This window comes from Cydia fagiglandana, chromosome 11 (genome assembly GCF_963556715.1).
Source record: "Cydia fagiglandana chromosome 11, ilCydFagi1.1, whole genome shotgun sequence".
NCBI lineage: Eukaryota > Metazoa > Arthropoda > Insecta > Lepidoptera > Tortricidae > Cydia > Cydia fagiglandana.
Window position 1 is genome coordinate 17,530,438 of NC_085942.1, and position 18,022 is coordinate 17,548,459.

General features: G+C 36.8%; 1 protein-coding gene across 5 annotated transcripts in view; it reads right to left on the bottom strand.

The window, feature by feature from the left end:
- Positions 1-18,022, bottom strand: part of LOC134669117 (tyrosine-protein phosphatase Lar) — a 680,297-nt gene that overhangs the window by 90,442 nt on the left and 571,833 nt on the right. For all 5 annotated transcript variants that reach the window (XM_063526652.1, XM_063526651.1, XM_063526653.1 and 2 more), the window contains one exon: positions 2,668-2,862. In XM_063526652.1, coding sequence (XP_063382722.1) covers positions 2,668-2,862 — 195 coding nt within the window. The remainder of the gene's footprint in view (positions 1-2,667; positions 2,863-18,022) is intronic.

The following is an 18,022-nucleotide window of genomic DNA, read 5'->3' on the forward strand; positions in this document are numbered from 1 at the left end:
TTACACACAAACTAAAATCGAACACAAAACACATAAAACAAAACAAATAATCATCGCTACATTAAGGCGGGATTCCACCAGCGATCGGCACTGTGCGGCACAAGCATATTCAGTACAAAAATGCTTGTAACGCACAGTGCCGCACACTGGTTGAATCCCGCCTTTAGGTACCTACAGAGGCAGTGCATAATTATTATCTATCGTTTTTTCACGGAAACGTAAGAACGTGTCTTGCTATTGCAGTCAGTCTCGGTAGAAAAAGTACTGAGGTTGACTTAAGTAGCAAGACAAATACGAACGTTTCCGAGAAAATACGATGGAGAACAATTATACAGTACATCTGTATGTGTATAAGCAGGTATCCAGTTTTCATTATGTTTGCATTGTCTTTTCCACTGTTGTTGCGTAGAATACTCGGCAATTTTGGCTCTTTTATTTTTTTTGGCCCTCGACAAATAGTCCAGTATTTTCAAACACCTATATTAAATGGAATAAGATGATTACGGTGGTGGTACTTTGTTGTATTATATTACATAGTATATTCCATGATAAATAAACGAGCAAGTATTTATTACCTGTCGCTAACTATAGCTAACACGTATTTTAACTGAACTGAAAAGGAAAAGTTAAAGTTGAGTGTGATAACTTAAGATCTGAATTATAACTACAAAAATGAATTCTGAATGAGTGACTGATGGATTAGTAGCTAAACATTTTGGCCTAGGTCTCTTAGGCACTAAGAAAGCTATACATCATCTAATTAGTCGGTCAGCTGACGTTAATTGTAATTGGCATGTGAGGCCCAAGCCTTGTTGAAATTAGCTGCGCGTGCGATAGTCGAGTTTTGTGACGAACCAGAGTAGCATGACCTTTGACTCCATTGAGATGATGTTGGGGCTGACACCGAAATATTTTTTCGAAACACTTGTTCGTAACGTGGAACTTACGGAATCGATTTTAGTCTATCGCTTTCAATCGTGAGATGTTAAAAGCGATACTTATTTTAACTCGTCGAAAAAGTCATCCATAATTCGCATGCAGGGGGCCTAGCCAAGACGATAATCGGCTAATCGGATGAAATAGTAAAAGTTAGCAGGAAGTCCCAGGTTCGACTCCGAGTTATCCGAGTGTTTACCACAAATCTTAAGATTTGATTTGAAGATTTTTATACAAATAAATAATTTCATTTCATTTCATTTCATTTCATTTCATTTCAAATATTTGTTCCTGAGTTAAGCATTTTTCTAAGTATTTATATGTATGTAACAATATTTTATACACATCGTCGTAGTATCCACAACTCAAGCCTTACTGAGTTTACTGTGGGACTAGATAGATCTGTGTAAAATATTTGTATAATATTTTTTTCAATATTTAATTTTGGAAGAGTGATAAGGGTTTAATAATAGAGTTTCGTTTCGTTTTCTTAAAACGTCATTCTGGCTAGGCTCGTCCTGTGTTGCCTGAAGTTTGTTGTTGAATAGCCTCTGCATTGCTCCCGATCGGAATTAAACCAGTGGTCTTTGCGGCCTAGGCCGAGACACTGATCCCTTTGATTTATTGGTCAGCTTCTCGATCTATTGACGATACGGTTTCATTGTACTTTGCTTAAATGATTACGATGATCGATGTGATATGTAATTGACGAGAATTAGGTAATAGGTTGTAAAACGTTACCGGCACAGGAATGTTTCTTAATCGTGTGTCGATGCCGATATATGGAAACGTTTCGCTTTGCGCATATGGTTCTAGAGTTGAACCAAGATAAGTCTGCAACGATTTTGATAGCACACGCTGTGTAAGTGTTATTTAAAACTTCTTTGAAATTATGAAGTTTAAATGACTTCTTTTATTCTAACTCTTAGAGTATCGTAGGTAGTGCACCTAGGTACTGCTCGCGCTATAGTCGCTAGTGCATTTTTAGATGTACCTTAGACAATTAATGCTCGAGTAAAAACGCATCACCCATAGTTTTACCAAAACACACTGCTTAAAATATCACCTCACCGAGCATCTATTCTGCAGCGCGTATCGCGCTTCCACTTTAGTAGTGTGTGTACTACGCCTTACTTACACACGTGCATAGCTTAGTATATAACACAGAACGAACGAGTTCTCCTTTAACGCCCCTCCTTACATGGCGATCCTGCCAGGAGAAATAAGCAACAAACCACACTGAGAGAAAAGGATAACAAAAATACACTTAGAATTACAAAAATAAACTTAATCCGGGGACAAAGAGAGTCAACTAATAGGAACAAATTGACTTTTGCATTTTCTATTAGTTCTTGCCATTTCTATTATCTGTTTGTTGAAATTAGATTTAGGATTACTGAGCTGTTTGTAGAAATAAATAAACTTTACAGAAATAGTGAAACTTCCATAATTATTAATAAACTTCATTTTCCCCCCAGTACAGAACTGTTTTTTAATTCCTGGTGATGATTTTTCTCTCAGTGTAGGCAATTCTTCTGCTCGTTTGCCTCCTTCTCCTTATGTGCAATTTGAAACTATACTGTAAGAAATAGAGTTGAATTTGCTCTGTAAAAAAATTGAACGATGCAAAACAAATACACCTCTGTTCCAATTGAATATGATTTAAATTTCATCGAACTGCATAAGTACTGTAGGTAGGAGTTTGGGCCTTATGATATACAAAAAACTTACCGAGCATCTTGTCGTTCAGCAGCGCGTATCTCGGATTGGAGGCGATGTCGAGCGGCAGCGAGTTCCACAGCCAGCGCACTTTCGGCGTGGGCGTGCCGGTGGCCTGGCAGGGCAGAGTCGCGGTGTGGCCCACCTCCACCACCATGGTGGACGACGGCGGCGCGATGGAGGGGAAGCCGGGGGGCACTTTGTCGGCTGGAACAAGGAGAAAAATAAATTAATCACTATTTTTTATAACAATTAACATTCGAATTTAAACTGTCGTGAGTCATAATACTAACATTAAGAGCATACGATATAACTCACGTATTTTTAGTAAGCGACATGTTTAAAAGAGCAGCACTAACAACAGTCACCCGTATACGTGTTTTTTTTCATGTGTTTCTTATTAGCTGATAGCTACATAAATAGGTACTTAAAAGAAATGTAGTACAGTTAGCTTAATTCAATAGCAGTTCACAATTGAATAATATTACGGTTTAGTCTCACTTGTTTTTAGTCACTCGCGCGACATGTTTCGGAGAGCCTAGGTCTCCTTTCTCAAGCACTAGGCTAGCACTAGGCTCTCCGAAACATGTCGCGCGAGTGACTAAAAACAAGTGAGTATAACCGTAAAATTATTCAATGTTAGTATGTCTCACAACAGCTTAAATTCGAGCAGTTCACAATGTTTAACGTCTCTAGCATTTCACAATGTACTGTTTTTATTTGACCTTATCGTGCTATTTGGTTAACGTTATAAATAATTATGTATATTTTAAATATTATGTCCTCATTTTTTGACCTGACCTTTTTACGATAAATATTTGATATAGGAAGTCCCGCAATCCATTAACCATACACCGGATAAGCTCTTTGAAGGATTATTGAATTCATTCTGCTTAATACCGAGAGAACCTTTATGTGACGTTATTAAAGGGCAAAACCAAGTGTACAGTATCTAAAGTAGCGGATCATACCGGGTGTACCTGTAACACGAGCAAATAATTAAAACCTAGATTGTACTCCTCAAACGGTGACACTTTTGTTCAACAACTTTGAAAAAATATGAAGTATTTAGAGTCCCTAATGTTTCATACAAAATAAATATTATCTTCAATGGACGCCATCGCCACGCCATATCATTGTGATTGACGTTGCTTATCACGCCTTAAACATAACAAAATTCGCAATACAATGCGTCTTAGAATAAACTTTAAAGTGTATTAATAATCAAACCAGAAGTTATTTTACAGCACTGCCTACAGTTTAATTTTTAGGGTTCCGTACCTCAAAAGGAAAAAACGAAACCTTGATAGGATCACTCGTGCGTCTGTCTGTCTGTCACAGCCTATTTTCTCGAAAACTACTGGACCAATTAAGTTGAAATTTGGTACACATATGTAAATTAGTGACCCAAAATTGGACATATTAATATATATATATAATTTTAAAATACATAGGTTCGAAGTTATTTAAGAAAATAGCCAAAAAATTACCATCCCCCCCCCCCCTTTATCTCCGAAACTACTGGGTCTAAAATTTTGAAAAAATAGATACTCAAAATAGTTCTTTATTTATAGATAACAGGAAAACTTATTAGAAATGTGCAGTCAAGCGTGAGTCGGACTTATGTACGGAACGCTAGAAACGCGAGTCCTACTCGCACTTGGCCGGTTTTTTGCTCATATTACGGGCCACACCCGGTATAAATGTATGGCAGTTTTAATTTCGAATTTGTTGCACGAGTCGAGAATACTATAAACAATATAAACTCGTTCAGTTTCCCAATGGTCGTTACGTCTATGACGAGCGGTGGGTCAAAATTAGTCATATGCCTTATGGGAATATAGTTCAGAGCCGGAAACCGCTACCAACTTTTAGTATGTTGTTGGGCATGGCATTGGGTCTCCAAAACTGCCGGGAGACGGCGGCGCCGGCCATCTACTTCAGCGGAATGACGTCATCAAAATGACTCCCGCTTCGTTGCGAATATTGCATACTGCACCCAAACTATGCATAGTACATACACGTGTGGGGTATTAAATGAAAGCCAATTAAATAAACTATATTTTATTCATACAAAGTGTATCAAAATATGCAACAGTTTAAGAGAAATTTACAAAATAATAAAAATTACGTAAAAAAATATTCGATTATTTGGGTTTTACAACCAAACCAAAAGTCGGACGATAAAGCAATGTACTACAACATTAAAGATGACGTTTCAAGCCATATACTGATATCAATAAAATCAAAATTGGACCAAATATGTGGAAATTATGCATCAAAATGTAGATATTTGCCCATACAAATGCATAAAAGTTAAAAAAATCCAAATTAGTCATTTTCAGGATACTCCGCATAAGCTTCTAGTATGTTATTAGCAATATGACCTGGATTCTAAAACTGCCGGGAGACCATCTCTGTTGTTCCTCAGTTACAAATAATTACGTCATACAAATAATCACTGCCGAATTTCGTAAAATGTCAATTATAGCTATACCACGAGTCTCACATACACGTGAGTTACATGTAATGAAAGGTTATTAAATGTATTATGATTCACCTAAACATTATTTGTAAAAAAAATGTACGGTTTAAGAGCTAGAAACAAATAAATACCACGTTTTATGGAAAAAGTAGATGTATATCAATTTTATAGCTAAACTAAAATCGTCAATAAAACGTTGCATATAACATTTAAAAAACCAGTTATTCAACTGTACATTACAGTTTAAATTGTACATTTTCGATAAAAACTGTGGAAGTTGTGGAAAAAAAACTAAAGCGCGCCAACAATTCTACCTTAATGCGCTCATATTATGCAAAGATTAGTTCTAATTATCGAGTATTAAATGAAAGAACATTACATAAAATACATGAAAACGACATTTTCGAATGGAACCATAATTAAAAAAAAAAATTTACTTGATAAGTAAGCAAAATACTGTTTCTTTAAGTACATAATCTCCTCGTTTCAAAGTCGGTTAAAATGTGGTTTTTGTGACCTGGGCTACAAAGACAAATAAATTGACACCTCATTTATCAAAATCAGATCAGTTGTTTCATGTAAAAAATACATAATTACATACGTAGACAGCAGTTCCTGCTGTAGTCGCAGTAAATATTAATATGAAATAGACTCTTATTGTCATGGCCTAACGCTACATTATTAGAGAAATGTAAAGTTACATGCCAGTAAGTAGGTACATGTCTAATACAAAATGCCTTATCGAGGTAAATGCCATATCAGTTCAATTAATGCGATACATAATTATATATTTAAGCCTCGATTAGCCTTATACATACATACATCACTGGCTCAGTGACCCAAAGCAAAGAGGATCTTGGCCTCTGACACAAAAGAGCGTCACTCTGCCCTATTCTGCGCCACTTCGCGCCAGTTGGGTATTCTTATAAATGTGGAATCTTGAGTGGTGCAAGGGTTTCAAGGCTGAACTGAGAAGGCTGGCAGAATTTTCCCTCTGATCCTCCGAAATACAGGTCACCCCTCTGGTCATTCGAAGCCTCCATAAGGCATCTTGCTAACTCATCGAGGCGACGCCCGCTAGGCCTGCTAACATCTACGGCCTGAGGGTTTCAACGTTAGATGCCAAGCCACGCCAGGCCATAATAGTAAAGGTCTAATTATTGAATTTTAATTTTTTGTCCGACTACGGCAGAATTTGCTATCTATGAGTGCATGTGTAGGTACCGTTTGCATAAAACTACTGAACTGATTTTGATAAATTAGGTGTCAATTTATTTGTCTTTGTAGCCCAGGTCACAAAAGCTACATCTTAACCGACTTTGAAAGGAGGAGATTATGTACTTAAAGAAACAGTATTTTGCTTACTTATCAAGTAAATTATTATTTTTTTAATCATGGTTCCATTCGAAAATGTCGTTTTCATGTATTTTATGTAATGTTCATTCATTTAATACTTGATAAATAGAACTAATCTTTGCATAATATGAGCGCATTAAGGTAGAATTGTTAGGGCGCTTTAGTTTTTTTTCCACCACTTCCACAATTTTTGTCGGAAATGTAAAATTTAAATTGTGATATATAGTTGAATGACTGGTTTTTTTAATGTTATATGCAACGTTTTATTGACGATTTTAGTTTAGCTATAAAATTGATATACATCTACTTTTTCCATAAAACGTGGTATTTATTTGTTTCTAGCTCTTAAACCGTACATTTTTTTTACAAATAATGTTTAGGTGAATCATAATACATTTAATAACCTTTCATTACATGTAACTCACGTGTATGTGAGACTCGTGGTATAGCTATAATTGACATTTTACGAAATTCGGCAGTGATTATTTGTATGACGTAATTATTTGTAACTGAGGAACAACAGAGATGGTCTCCCGGCAGTTTTAGAATCCAGGTCATATTGCTAATAACATGCTAGAAGCTTATGCGGATTATCCTGAAAATGACCAATTTGGATTTTTTTAACTTTTATGCATTTGTATGGGCAAATATCTACATTTTGATGCATAATTTCCACATATTTGGTCCAATTTTGATTTTATTGATATCAGTGTATGGCTTGAGACGTCATCTTTAATGTTGTAGTACATTGCTTTATCGTCCGACTTTTGGTTTGGTTGTAAAACCCAAATAATCGAATATATTTTTATGTAATTTTTATTATTTTGTAAATTTCTCTTAAACTGTTGCATATTTTGATACACTTTGTATGAATAAAATATAGTTTATTTAATTGGCTTTCATTTAATACCCCACACGTGTATGTGCTATGCATAGTTTGGGTGCAGTATGCAATATTCGCAACGAAGCGGGAGTCATTTTGATGATGTCATTCCGCTGAAGTAGATGGCCGGCGCCGCCGTCTCCCGGCAGTTTTGGAGACCCAATGCCATGCCCAACAACATACTAAAAGTTGGTAGCGGTTTCCGGCTCTGAACTATCTCTGCGATCGTTTCCCATAAGGCATGGCACTAAATAGGCATTTGTTTATTTAGGTCGGTATCGGTATTTGTAAGTATAATCAGTAAACCATAATTAAAGATAGGCGGCGTCCAAAATTAATTCATCATTTGCCGGGCCTAACCGTTAATCGTACATTCAATTTATATTAAATCCAATTAAGTGGATTACTGATTAATTGTAATAAAACTCTAGTTTGTCATTACATTTTTCCTACAGTTACACAATGGGTTAGCAACTGTCAAAAGTTTGCATAGATGGCGCCATCATAGCTTGCCCCTTTTTCTATGAGATTTGACTTAAAGAGCGGGCATCCTAGGCATTAAAAAACAAAAATTTTACACAATTCTAGGGATTGACAGGGCAAGCTATGATGGCGCCATCTGCTTAATACTTCGACCGGCCAACCAAATTGACGCGTCGGATAGTGAAAATTACCCTCATCTTGAGTTTTATGCGGCCTTAAACGCTAGTGATTGCGTCAAATCAAATGCAGTGCATCTCGCTTGCACCAATATCAGAACGAGGGCGATTTATTTTAGGCAACATTAGTACATGCACCTTAAGCTTATGTCTGGGGCCTCGAAAAAAACGACACGTAACGACATATAGTCGTGCGTCGTGGTCTATTTAAATGGAGGTGTTCACATAACTTAGTGCGGAAATAAGTGGGCCAAGGTAATGAATACTTAAAACACTCCGAGAATGGTCGTACGAGTTTATAATACTACTTTTTATCGACCTATATAAATGTCAAATGAATTATGTTATAAGTAAATACAAGTCAGGCATAAATTCCTAGACCATAAACTTATGAACATAAGGGTGTGATGTTTTTAAAAACATGTAGCCATAAAAATATTTGCTTATGGTTATTATAAGTCAAAGAACTGCTCAAACGTAATACGCCTTTTTTATTGCCTTAGCAGTATTATAATTAACATCATATATGCCTTTGATTGTCTGAGCAGTTTACATTATTATAAATCTACCTCATATTAAACTTAATAAGAAAATGTAAGTAATTAATTTATAATAGCACTACAGCAATTTTATTATTTTATTACTTCGTGCACGCCGCAGCCTATCTTTAATTAAATTTTCAAAGCACTTTTAGGCGGTTCTAATTTTCGGCTTGTATTGTTAATACTTAATTTGTTTGTGTTGAATACTGTGCAATTATGGCGAGTTAATTAAGCGAAATGGAAAAATTGTATAGTACATTGTTTGGTAAATGGTTTCGCGATGTATTTGGTGAATTTCCGTCAACAATTTGACGTTTATTGAATACTATGATTGAGTGAGCGTTTTGATAGGTGTACATAGAACGTATCTATTGTGGTGAAAATACGCTACGCAAACGCTACGCGTTCTAATGAGACGCGATGCGTATTGACGCTAAGGTAACATTTCTTATGCCACTGCAGCAGCGTCACTTTTGCAGAGTTGAAATTCGAATGTTACCTTTTCATTGTGAACACTGGTTATAATATTCACGGTGCTTTATGAGCAGAGCTCGGATAGGGTGAGCTATTTGCCTTATAATTTGACATGTCTTATGTCATATATAAGGCAAATAGCTCACCCTATCCGAGCTCTGTTTATGAGTAAGTAAGTAAAGTTTATTTGCAGAGTGTTGACACACTTACAGCCGTATTCGAACAACGAGATACGTCAAATACTAGATATTGAATAGATATGTCAGTATAACACTTTAAACTCTCGCGTTTTGTACACATACATATTCAATTACACAAACGGGTCTACCGCGATATTATTTCATTGTTTTTACCTTTAATTCCGACGTTTCAGCTGAGTTGCACCAGCTGTGGTCACTGAAAGACTGACGTGCCAACAAATGTCAACGGAGATATTAATAAAACAACACTAAACTACCCGAAATTAGTTTATAAAATGAAAAAATGAAATGAATGAAAAAATGAAATGAAATGAATGAATGAAATTATATCGCGGTAGACCCGTTTGTGTAATTGAATAGATATGTCAGTGTCAAACAAGTGTCAAAAGTGACGTTTTTGTTTGAAGAAATGTAAATTTTGACACTTGTTTGACACTGACATATCTAATCCATATCGTTTCAATATCTAGTATTTGACGTATCTCATTGTTCGAATACGGCTGGTAGAGTTTTGATCATTATGTAACCGTATTCGTAATAACTACGTAGTCGTCAGATTTTTTAAATATATTACCAATTTATAGATATGTTCACACATACCTATAAATAATTTGTTTCAGAGATCAGCTTTCTAGCTGTCCCCTCTATCGTCTGATGGTGACGGAATCCTAATTGAATCATAATTGAAGTCATGAAATATTAAAAATAAACGGTACGTTGTTTGTGTTTTTAAATCCTAATTTTTTTTTTTTTATTATGCATGGGTTTACTCATGGCCACAGACTAGCCGAGGCGTAGACGTGGCCTACGATGGAGCGAGCTCGCCCAGAAGGTGCCTGTTCACTCTTGATTTGAAGGTTGCCGGGTTATAAGAGCACGGAAATATAGACGCCGGCAAGGAATTCCATTCCTTGGCAGTGCGCATAAGGAAAGTAGAAGCAAAGCGCTTAGTGCGAATTGGCGGAATATCTACCAAGTAAGGATGGAAACCGGCCGTGCGTCTAAAAGTCCGATGGTAGAATGGGGACGGTGGAATGAGCTCGTGTAGCTCTCGGGCACACTCCCCGAAGTGCAACCTGTAGAATACCGACAGGCTGGCGACTTTCCGCCGATGGGCCAAAGTCTGAAGCTTAGCCGTTAGCTTCTTGTCGCCAATCATCCTCCTGGCTCTGCGCTCCACTGAGTCCAAAGCGGCGAGTTGGTATTTAGCTGAGCCATCCCACAGGTGGCTGCAATACTCCATACACACATTACACCCTTCCAATTTCAATACACTGATAGGGTGTCGGCGTCGGGTGACGTCATCAGTGCCGCCATTTTTCAGCCGGAGCCGGTGTCGGATGGCGCGCGACACCCAACACGGCGGCAAACGAAACTCCTTAGAATTAATGCTACCTTGAGATCGCGTCTAAAAAACGTATAAGTAAAATCTATTTATACATATTTACAAATTATCATTGCAATGTCTACTTAAGAGGAATTAATGCTACTTGATATTATGCATCGCTTTACATTATGCGTGGTTTTTAAAGATTGGATTTTTTAGAAAATTTTTCTTCAGTATTATTACCTTGTAATGCTCATCTAATACCCTTTTCTCTATATAAAGAAAATAAGGCAATGCAGTTAATGGCATATGCGTGGTTTATGGCTTAATCAAAATGCTCTACATATGCACAACGTATTTGTCTTTTACTTATAACTTATACAAATAATCGTTGGTGTAGTACCGGACCAGAAAAAACTTTTGTTTACGTCAGAAGAGCGATATAACTTCATACTTTTCACTTCTGCTTATACGACAAGATCCAACATAGTAGTATGTCATTTTAAAATAAAGATTGAAGTAGGTATGAATAGTTTTCTATTAAAATTAGTTCGTCGTCGATAAAAATACAAAGATTTTCATAAATAAAGCGGTCGTCATATTGGTATTTCTATTGCCTTCATTACCATCGGGTATCTTGTCAAAATTTAATTGAAAATGGCCTCTAACCGTCCCATCAGACTAAAGATAACGTCCGTAATGATATCATATCTAGTCGGAGGACAAATAAACTCAATTACCCGCCGTCGGGAACCCAGAAAAGTTACATTCTAAATGCGATTTCAGTCAAACGGCCATCTGTATCAAAGGACAGGAATCGGGATAACTTAATTCTGGGGGCGGTTGGGGCGACCGAGCTGGCAAGCTCTCCTGTTTTGATTATGGTTGTAGTTTGATATTTATATTTATTTTAACATGAAAACTTTCATGGTCGACGCCTCGGGAGACCATAGGGCTGGCGCTTACCTCTCCCAGCGCATATCGCTTGCCATACAGAGAGGTAACGCAGCCAGCGTTATGGACTCGATGCTGCAAGCGGAGGTTTTAGAAGGGGTATTCTTTTTATAACTTCTTTTTATTTTCATCTATTTTATTAGTATATTTTAGTTTTTATATAATATTATAAGTATTAGTTTAATTTTTAAGTCGGTTTATTTTACTTTTAGTTTAGTTTAGTTTTTAGTTGTAATGTTTTTTTTTATTACGAGTATTACCAATTATTGTTTACTAATTATTAATAAACTTTCCTTTTTATAATTTATAAATATCAAACGCTTATAAATATTACTGGCATTATCCAGAAATAAAATGTTCAGACATTCCTCAGCACAACTCTTCTTTAAAAAGAATTTGAAGCCGCTACTTAAACCGTCTAATCCAAATTGAAAACAAAAGCCTCGACAAAAATCTCAGGTAAGTTCCGCGAGTTAATATTCCTTTGAAGACTAATTCAATCCTGAATTGAAACGGAAATGCCGTTCGTAAATCTTGAAATGTCCGTAAAACGTGTATTGAGAAGAAGCTGGTTCTGTTAGAACACTAAAAGTGTAAGAGTGATGACGCATGATTTGCACAGCAGGACTTTTTTTATAAAGAGACAAGTCTGTCTATTTAATAAAAAAAAACCGGACAAGTACGAGTCGGACTCGCCCACCGAGGGTTCCGTACTTTTTAGTATTTGTTGTTATAGCGGCAACAAAGATACATCATCTGTGAAAATTTCAACTGTCTAGCTATCACGGTTCGTAAGATGCAGCCTGGTGACAGACGGACGGACGGACGGACGGACGGACAGCGGAGTCTTAGTAATAGGGTCTCGTTTTACCCTTTGGGTACGGAACCCTAAAAAGGCTTTAAAAAAATTTACTACTTAAGAAACTAAAAGAAGTAAAATAAGCATATAATATATGCTATTTAATCGTTACAAATTTATTTTTTAGGGTTCCGTACCCAAAGGGTAAAACGGCACCCTATTACTAAGACTTCGCTGTCCGTACGTCCGTCCGTCCGTCCGTCTGTCACCAGGCTGTATCTCACGAACCGTGATAGCTAGACAGTTGAAATTTTCACAGATGATGTATTTCTGTTGCCGCTATAATAACAACAAATACTAAAAACAGAATAAAATAAAGATTTAAATGGGGATCCCATACAACAAACGTGATTTTTGACCAAAGTTAAGCAACGTCGGGAGTGGTCAGTACTTGGATGGGTGACCGTTTTTTTTTTGTTTTTTTTTTGTTGCATTATGGTACGGTACCCTTCGTGCGCGAGTCCGACTCGCACTTGCCCGGTTTTTAAAAAAGACACGTTAAGATCGTCGCGTAGTCTTTTTGTAATGCTAAAAAAACGAAGTAGGTAGGTACATCATCATGTGATCCGGTACCGCTGATTGGTGCTTACGGTCAAGGTTTTATCAAAACCAGACGAAGAAGTGAGAAAACCTTAATAATACAGAATAGGCCTCAAATGTTAATTTACAAAATGAAATCTCATCCCCGAAAGGAGGTGAAATTTGATTATGTTCGTAAGACTGACATTATTTCGGGCAGCGAAGTTTGAACAGTTTCGTTAAGGGGTTTCTTTGGTTGTACTTCAGAATTGGGGGGCGGGGAGGGTGGAAATAAATTGCATTATTCTGTTACAGATCAAGGTCGGGTAGGGCTTGAAGTGCACAGTGGGCACGTTATATTAAATACTCAAAAGTACCCGAGAATGGTGCTTAATTAGCCGAGAAGATACTTTAACTTATAGTAATGAGACTTTAAACATACAATGACATGAGGTATATGTAGTCCTGTAATTAGTTTATATAGCTCAGAAAGAATCAAACGAAATACAGCAAAAAAAAAGTTTTGTATGATTCGCTGTTTTTTTTTAACCATGATATCTGAAGCTACATGACTAGATATATAAGTACCTTATCTTATTGTAAGTAGGTACAAATTTTCAGGGCAATCTAGCTTGTCGTTTTAAAATGCGAGTATAACTACGTTTGTATAGAGAACCGAGCTTTCTGGGGACTCTTTTATTTAAGTTTATTGATTCCAGTGTCTTTAGACAAGTATCTATTAACCCCCTTATTCATAAACGTTTACTAAAGTTAACAAGCCGATAATAATCGTTTGTCCCTTTCCATCATACCAATACGTCGGAAAGGGACAAACGATTATTATCGGCTTGTTAACTTTAGGAAACGATTATGAATAAGGGGGTAAGTATTTATTTAAGTACATGATTAAAATTATGTTGGTATTCGTTGTAAACTTATAGTGTATGAAATAAATACTATACAATATAGCGAAGGTGCTCAAAAATATCTCAACACGCCTCAATTGCCAATGCGTTAGAGTGTGTGTTCAGATTTTTGAGCACTTTGGCCGCTCAGGTTTATCTGACGGCGACTGTACAGTTGTACATAATTAATTAACAAAAAACACTTACGGCGAAGTAAACGTACATCTTTGGTTTTTTGTAGGTAAGTATATTTTATAGTTTGTATTTTTTATTTTATTTCTAGTTTTAACTTTAGTTTTAATATTGTATCCAATATAAATAATAAAACATCTATGTATCTTAATAATAATTCACTTAAAGTCCAAGGTTGCACAACAACTGAGAGGTAAGTAAGCATTAATATTCCACTGAAACATTCCATCTAAAAGCTAGCTAATTAAGTAAACGATAACTTATCTCCGGTCAGTTTTACGAGTGCCTACAGAACCCGTGCAAAAACGAAAGAGTACATTTCGGATTCATCTCACCTCTGAATTTTGAGCTTGTACAAAAGCGATAACTCAGATAAATAAAACACGGCCTTAGCCTTGTAAAAATAGGGTCGTAAATTGTACGGATAGGCGTCGTGCCTTCATAAATTAGCCACAAACTTGATATTAATTACAGAGCCCGGAGAGTGCCCGCAAATTGTAATATATTGTACGTTCGTTATAGGTTTCGCTACAGTTTTCTTCTTTTATTTTGCCTCGTGTTTCATTAAAAGTTGCTTTGAAATGTCCGCTTGTACGAGCTCTGTTATTATCTGGGACTTAAGAAATGCTTAAGTGGCTAATATTGCTGGCAAGAAATTTTTTAAAATATTGTCCAACGTGAAACATTTATTTGATTTGCTTGGATTAATATTTGTGTTACATATATATTCAACTATTCATATACCTACATACGACATCACCAATATTATATTGACTTTCCGGTACCTAAATAAACAATTATCTATATGAAAGAGGTTCCGTCAGTTTCATAATGTTATACTATTAGCTTCTGCCTATAGTTAGTCTACATGTGTCTAAAGTATTGCCTGCAGACATCGCAAAGCTAATTTTTACGCGGTCTCCTTACAGGCGGCATTACATCGTTTTAATTACTATAGATTCAATTTAAAAAAAAGTCATATACACGAGACGTAAAATTTTATTGTAATGTGCACAAAAGTAACCTTCTTTGAAATGTGAACATAAGAATACATAACTTTATTGTTAACAAAACTCAGTGTACAAATAATTTTGGATCATTTCTTAGCTTATCAAGTATTCCTGTCTACAAGGAAAGTCTGAAAGTTGTAAATTCTGGTTTAAAAGCCACAAGGAAACACCATTACACCCTAAGTGAATTACAAGTATTACAACACACATCTGCATATCAGGATTAACCCGGCAAGACTCACAGGTACAATATCACGAGGAACGGGCCCACGTTTATTGCAGATATATAAAGTTATGTCATGGAAGGCTTTTGAGCCTCCTAGTTCATAAGTAGACATTAATATCTCTGAGGTTTTAAAATAAACCTTCTCGTTGGCTTAATGGTGAGTCTGTATGAGCCGTGTAGGGTTAGCAGTTGAGTTTGCTGCAGGTATGTAAATACGCAGGGTTTTTTAAGGTGACCCTATTTAGTTATGTGTCTTATGATGTCGTGTTCGACCGAAGCTTCGTTTTCGTTTTCAGCAGGTTTAGGCATAAAAATAGTGTTTCGGCCAAAGGTTCGGTTTTGGCTAAAAAACTGTCAAATTTTTCGGCTGTGCTAGTTACGGTTACAGTTACGGTTTCTGTTTCCGTATTAAAACATGTTTCGGTCGAAGATTCGGTGTCGGCCCAAAGTAGAACAAAAATACTTTCATAAGGTCGATGAATCGTGGCTGTGGCCGACTCGCCGTCGCCATGGTTACAGTCGCCTGGGTCACTTTTAAAACCCTGGTTCTATTGTATATAAAATATTCGAACATACATTTTCATGGCAGTTATGAGCCCTTTCCTGGGTCATCTGCGAGTATATAGAACGTAGTGTATCATTTCTTCTGCCATTGTTTTTTCATGTGTATTTTTAGAGTGAGTTGACGAAGCCTGTTGCGGATTTTATCGCTGTTGTTTTTTGTGACGATGCCTGTAGCTGATTGTTAACTTGTGTTCACCTGACGAAGCCTGCGTTGCAGATATAAAAGTATGGTACCTGATTAAATGACTATTTGTATATACAATAAAAAAATCTATGCTATTGTCGCCTGACTGACGGGACATAATAAGAACAAAAAAGAAACCACCCGTAAAATAAGTTCAACACTTCCGAATTGTTTTACCTATACTTACTTATTAACAAGTTGAAAATGAGCACCGCGACACCCCTACCAGAACTTAACGCTCGTGAAACGTGAGTATGCTAAACTTGAAATTAATATTTGCTACCTCAGACAAAATGTACAAGGAAACCTGTTCGTATCAAGCTCCGAGCTGGAGGTTTGACAGAGTAAGGACTAAAGACAGTAATCTATCATAAAATTGAAATAGATATCATACAATAAACAGTGATCAAGTCTTCCGGTGGCCCGGGTGGGAATCGAAGCGCGTCTTCAGGTAACGCGGCTAAATAATTTGACTTGTTTCTTAAATGGATAGTAATTTATGCTTATGTTTAGGAAGTACTTAACGTTTTACGTTCAAATCACTGACACGAAGATAACCAGTAAAATCAGCTGAGTAGATCGCCTAGATGATAACAATAGTAGTATCCTACATATGTTTTTACTCATCACGAAATAATGGACGGTGTTCCGGTTATTAAGGAGGGGTACGCGGAGCCGAAGCCAAATCGTATAGCCGCTACCACTCATGGAGCATTCCATGAAATTGTCTACCGTTGTCCCGTACAAACGCGAGTTTTCTTAAGATTTGCAGGTATAGGAGTTTCTTTTTCTGTAACAAAAGGTAAAAATATGACCAGAAAAATAATCGTCGGCTTTAAACGCCGAAAATAAGTTGTACGGGACAGCCCATCATGGAAGCTGCTCCTCATAGAGATAAAAGAGGTACATCGAGCGGATGCTAGGTATATAAAATATATATTATAACTTTTATAACCGCACACACCATCCTACCTTCCAATTGATGCTTCGTTTGAGAACAGTAGTGCTAGTCACTGACCGCTACATTAACACATTCATTGCCAGCGACTCCCTAGGGGAGTTCACTTTTCGTAGGCGCTTTTCGCTACATACGGTTTTTCCCATGTTTATCGGCTATGCTCGTAGCGCGTAGCTCGGGCTGGCACTGAATGTTTTAAACATGCCTTTTTATTTGAAGGTAAACTACTGTATACACTACTAGTACTCTGGTATAAGCCAGCGTTAAGTAAGCACTGCCGTTGTAAGCAAAGCAGTAACCGAGAATGCAGCTCGTTCGAAGTTACTTAGTTTTTATCCTGTGCTATGCCATCGAAAGATAACGAGTTTGTATATTATAGGGGAGACGGGTATACTTGATCCTATAGACTGTTCTATAGGATCAAGTAGTAGTAGGTCAATTAGTCACTTAAGTTATAAAACCATAGTTAATATTGACGTAGATATCTAAGGGCTGGCCTTACGGGCAATAATAATCTGCCGTATTCGAACTTCAAGATATTCACAAGAGACGACACGTACTAGATCCATTCTAGATACGTTATAGTTTAGATATCAACTAGTTCTCTTTTGCAGCGCAATTCGGGCAACTAATGTCACTTTTACATTAGATAGAGTAAGATATCTATTAGATGTGATTTGGATCTTCATATCATATCCTATCGTTCAAGAGTATCTCCAGAATCGCGCAAATGTCAAATTTGACAGGTTAGATCTTAAACATATCGTTATCGTATCTTGGTGATGTCTAAAAAATGTCTAATAGATGTCTATTTCAATATTCGAATCGGGTCCATTGATGTATGAGTGGGGTACAGCGGTGTGACACCGCTACAACGCGATTGGTCGATGAGTTCGCATCACGCGCGCGATTGGTCGCAACTAGTTGCGTTATACTGCACGATTGGCTTGAATTCGTGAGTGACACCGCTGAGCTAGTACCATTTTTAATGCCCGTAAGGGCAGTCCTTAGATATATCAATAATAGTTGAATAATTGCTAATAATGCGCATACGCGTACTTGGGTCAAAT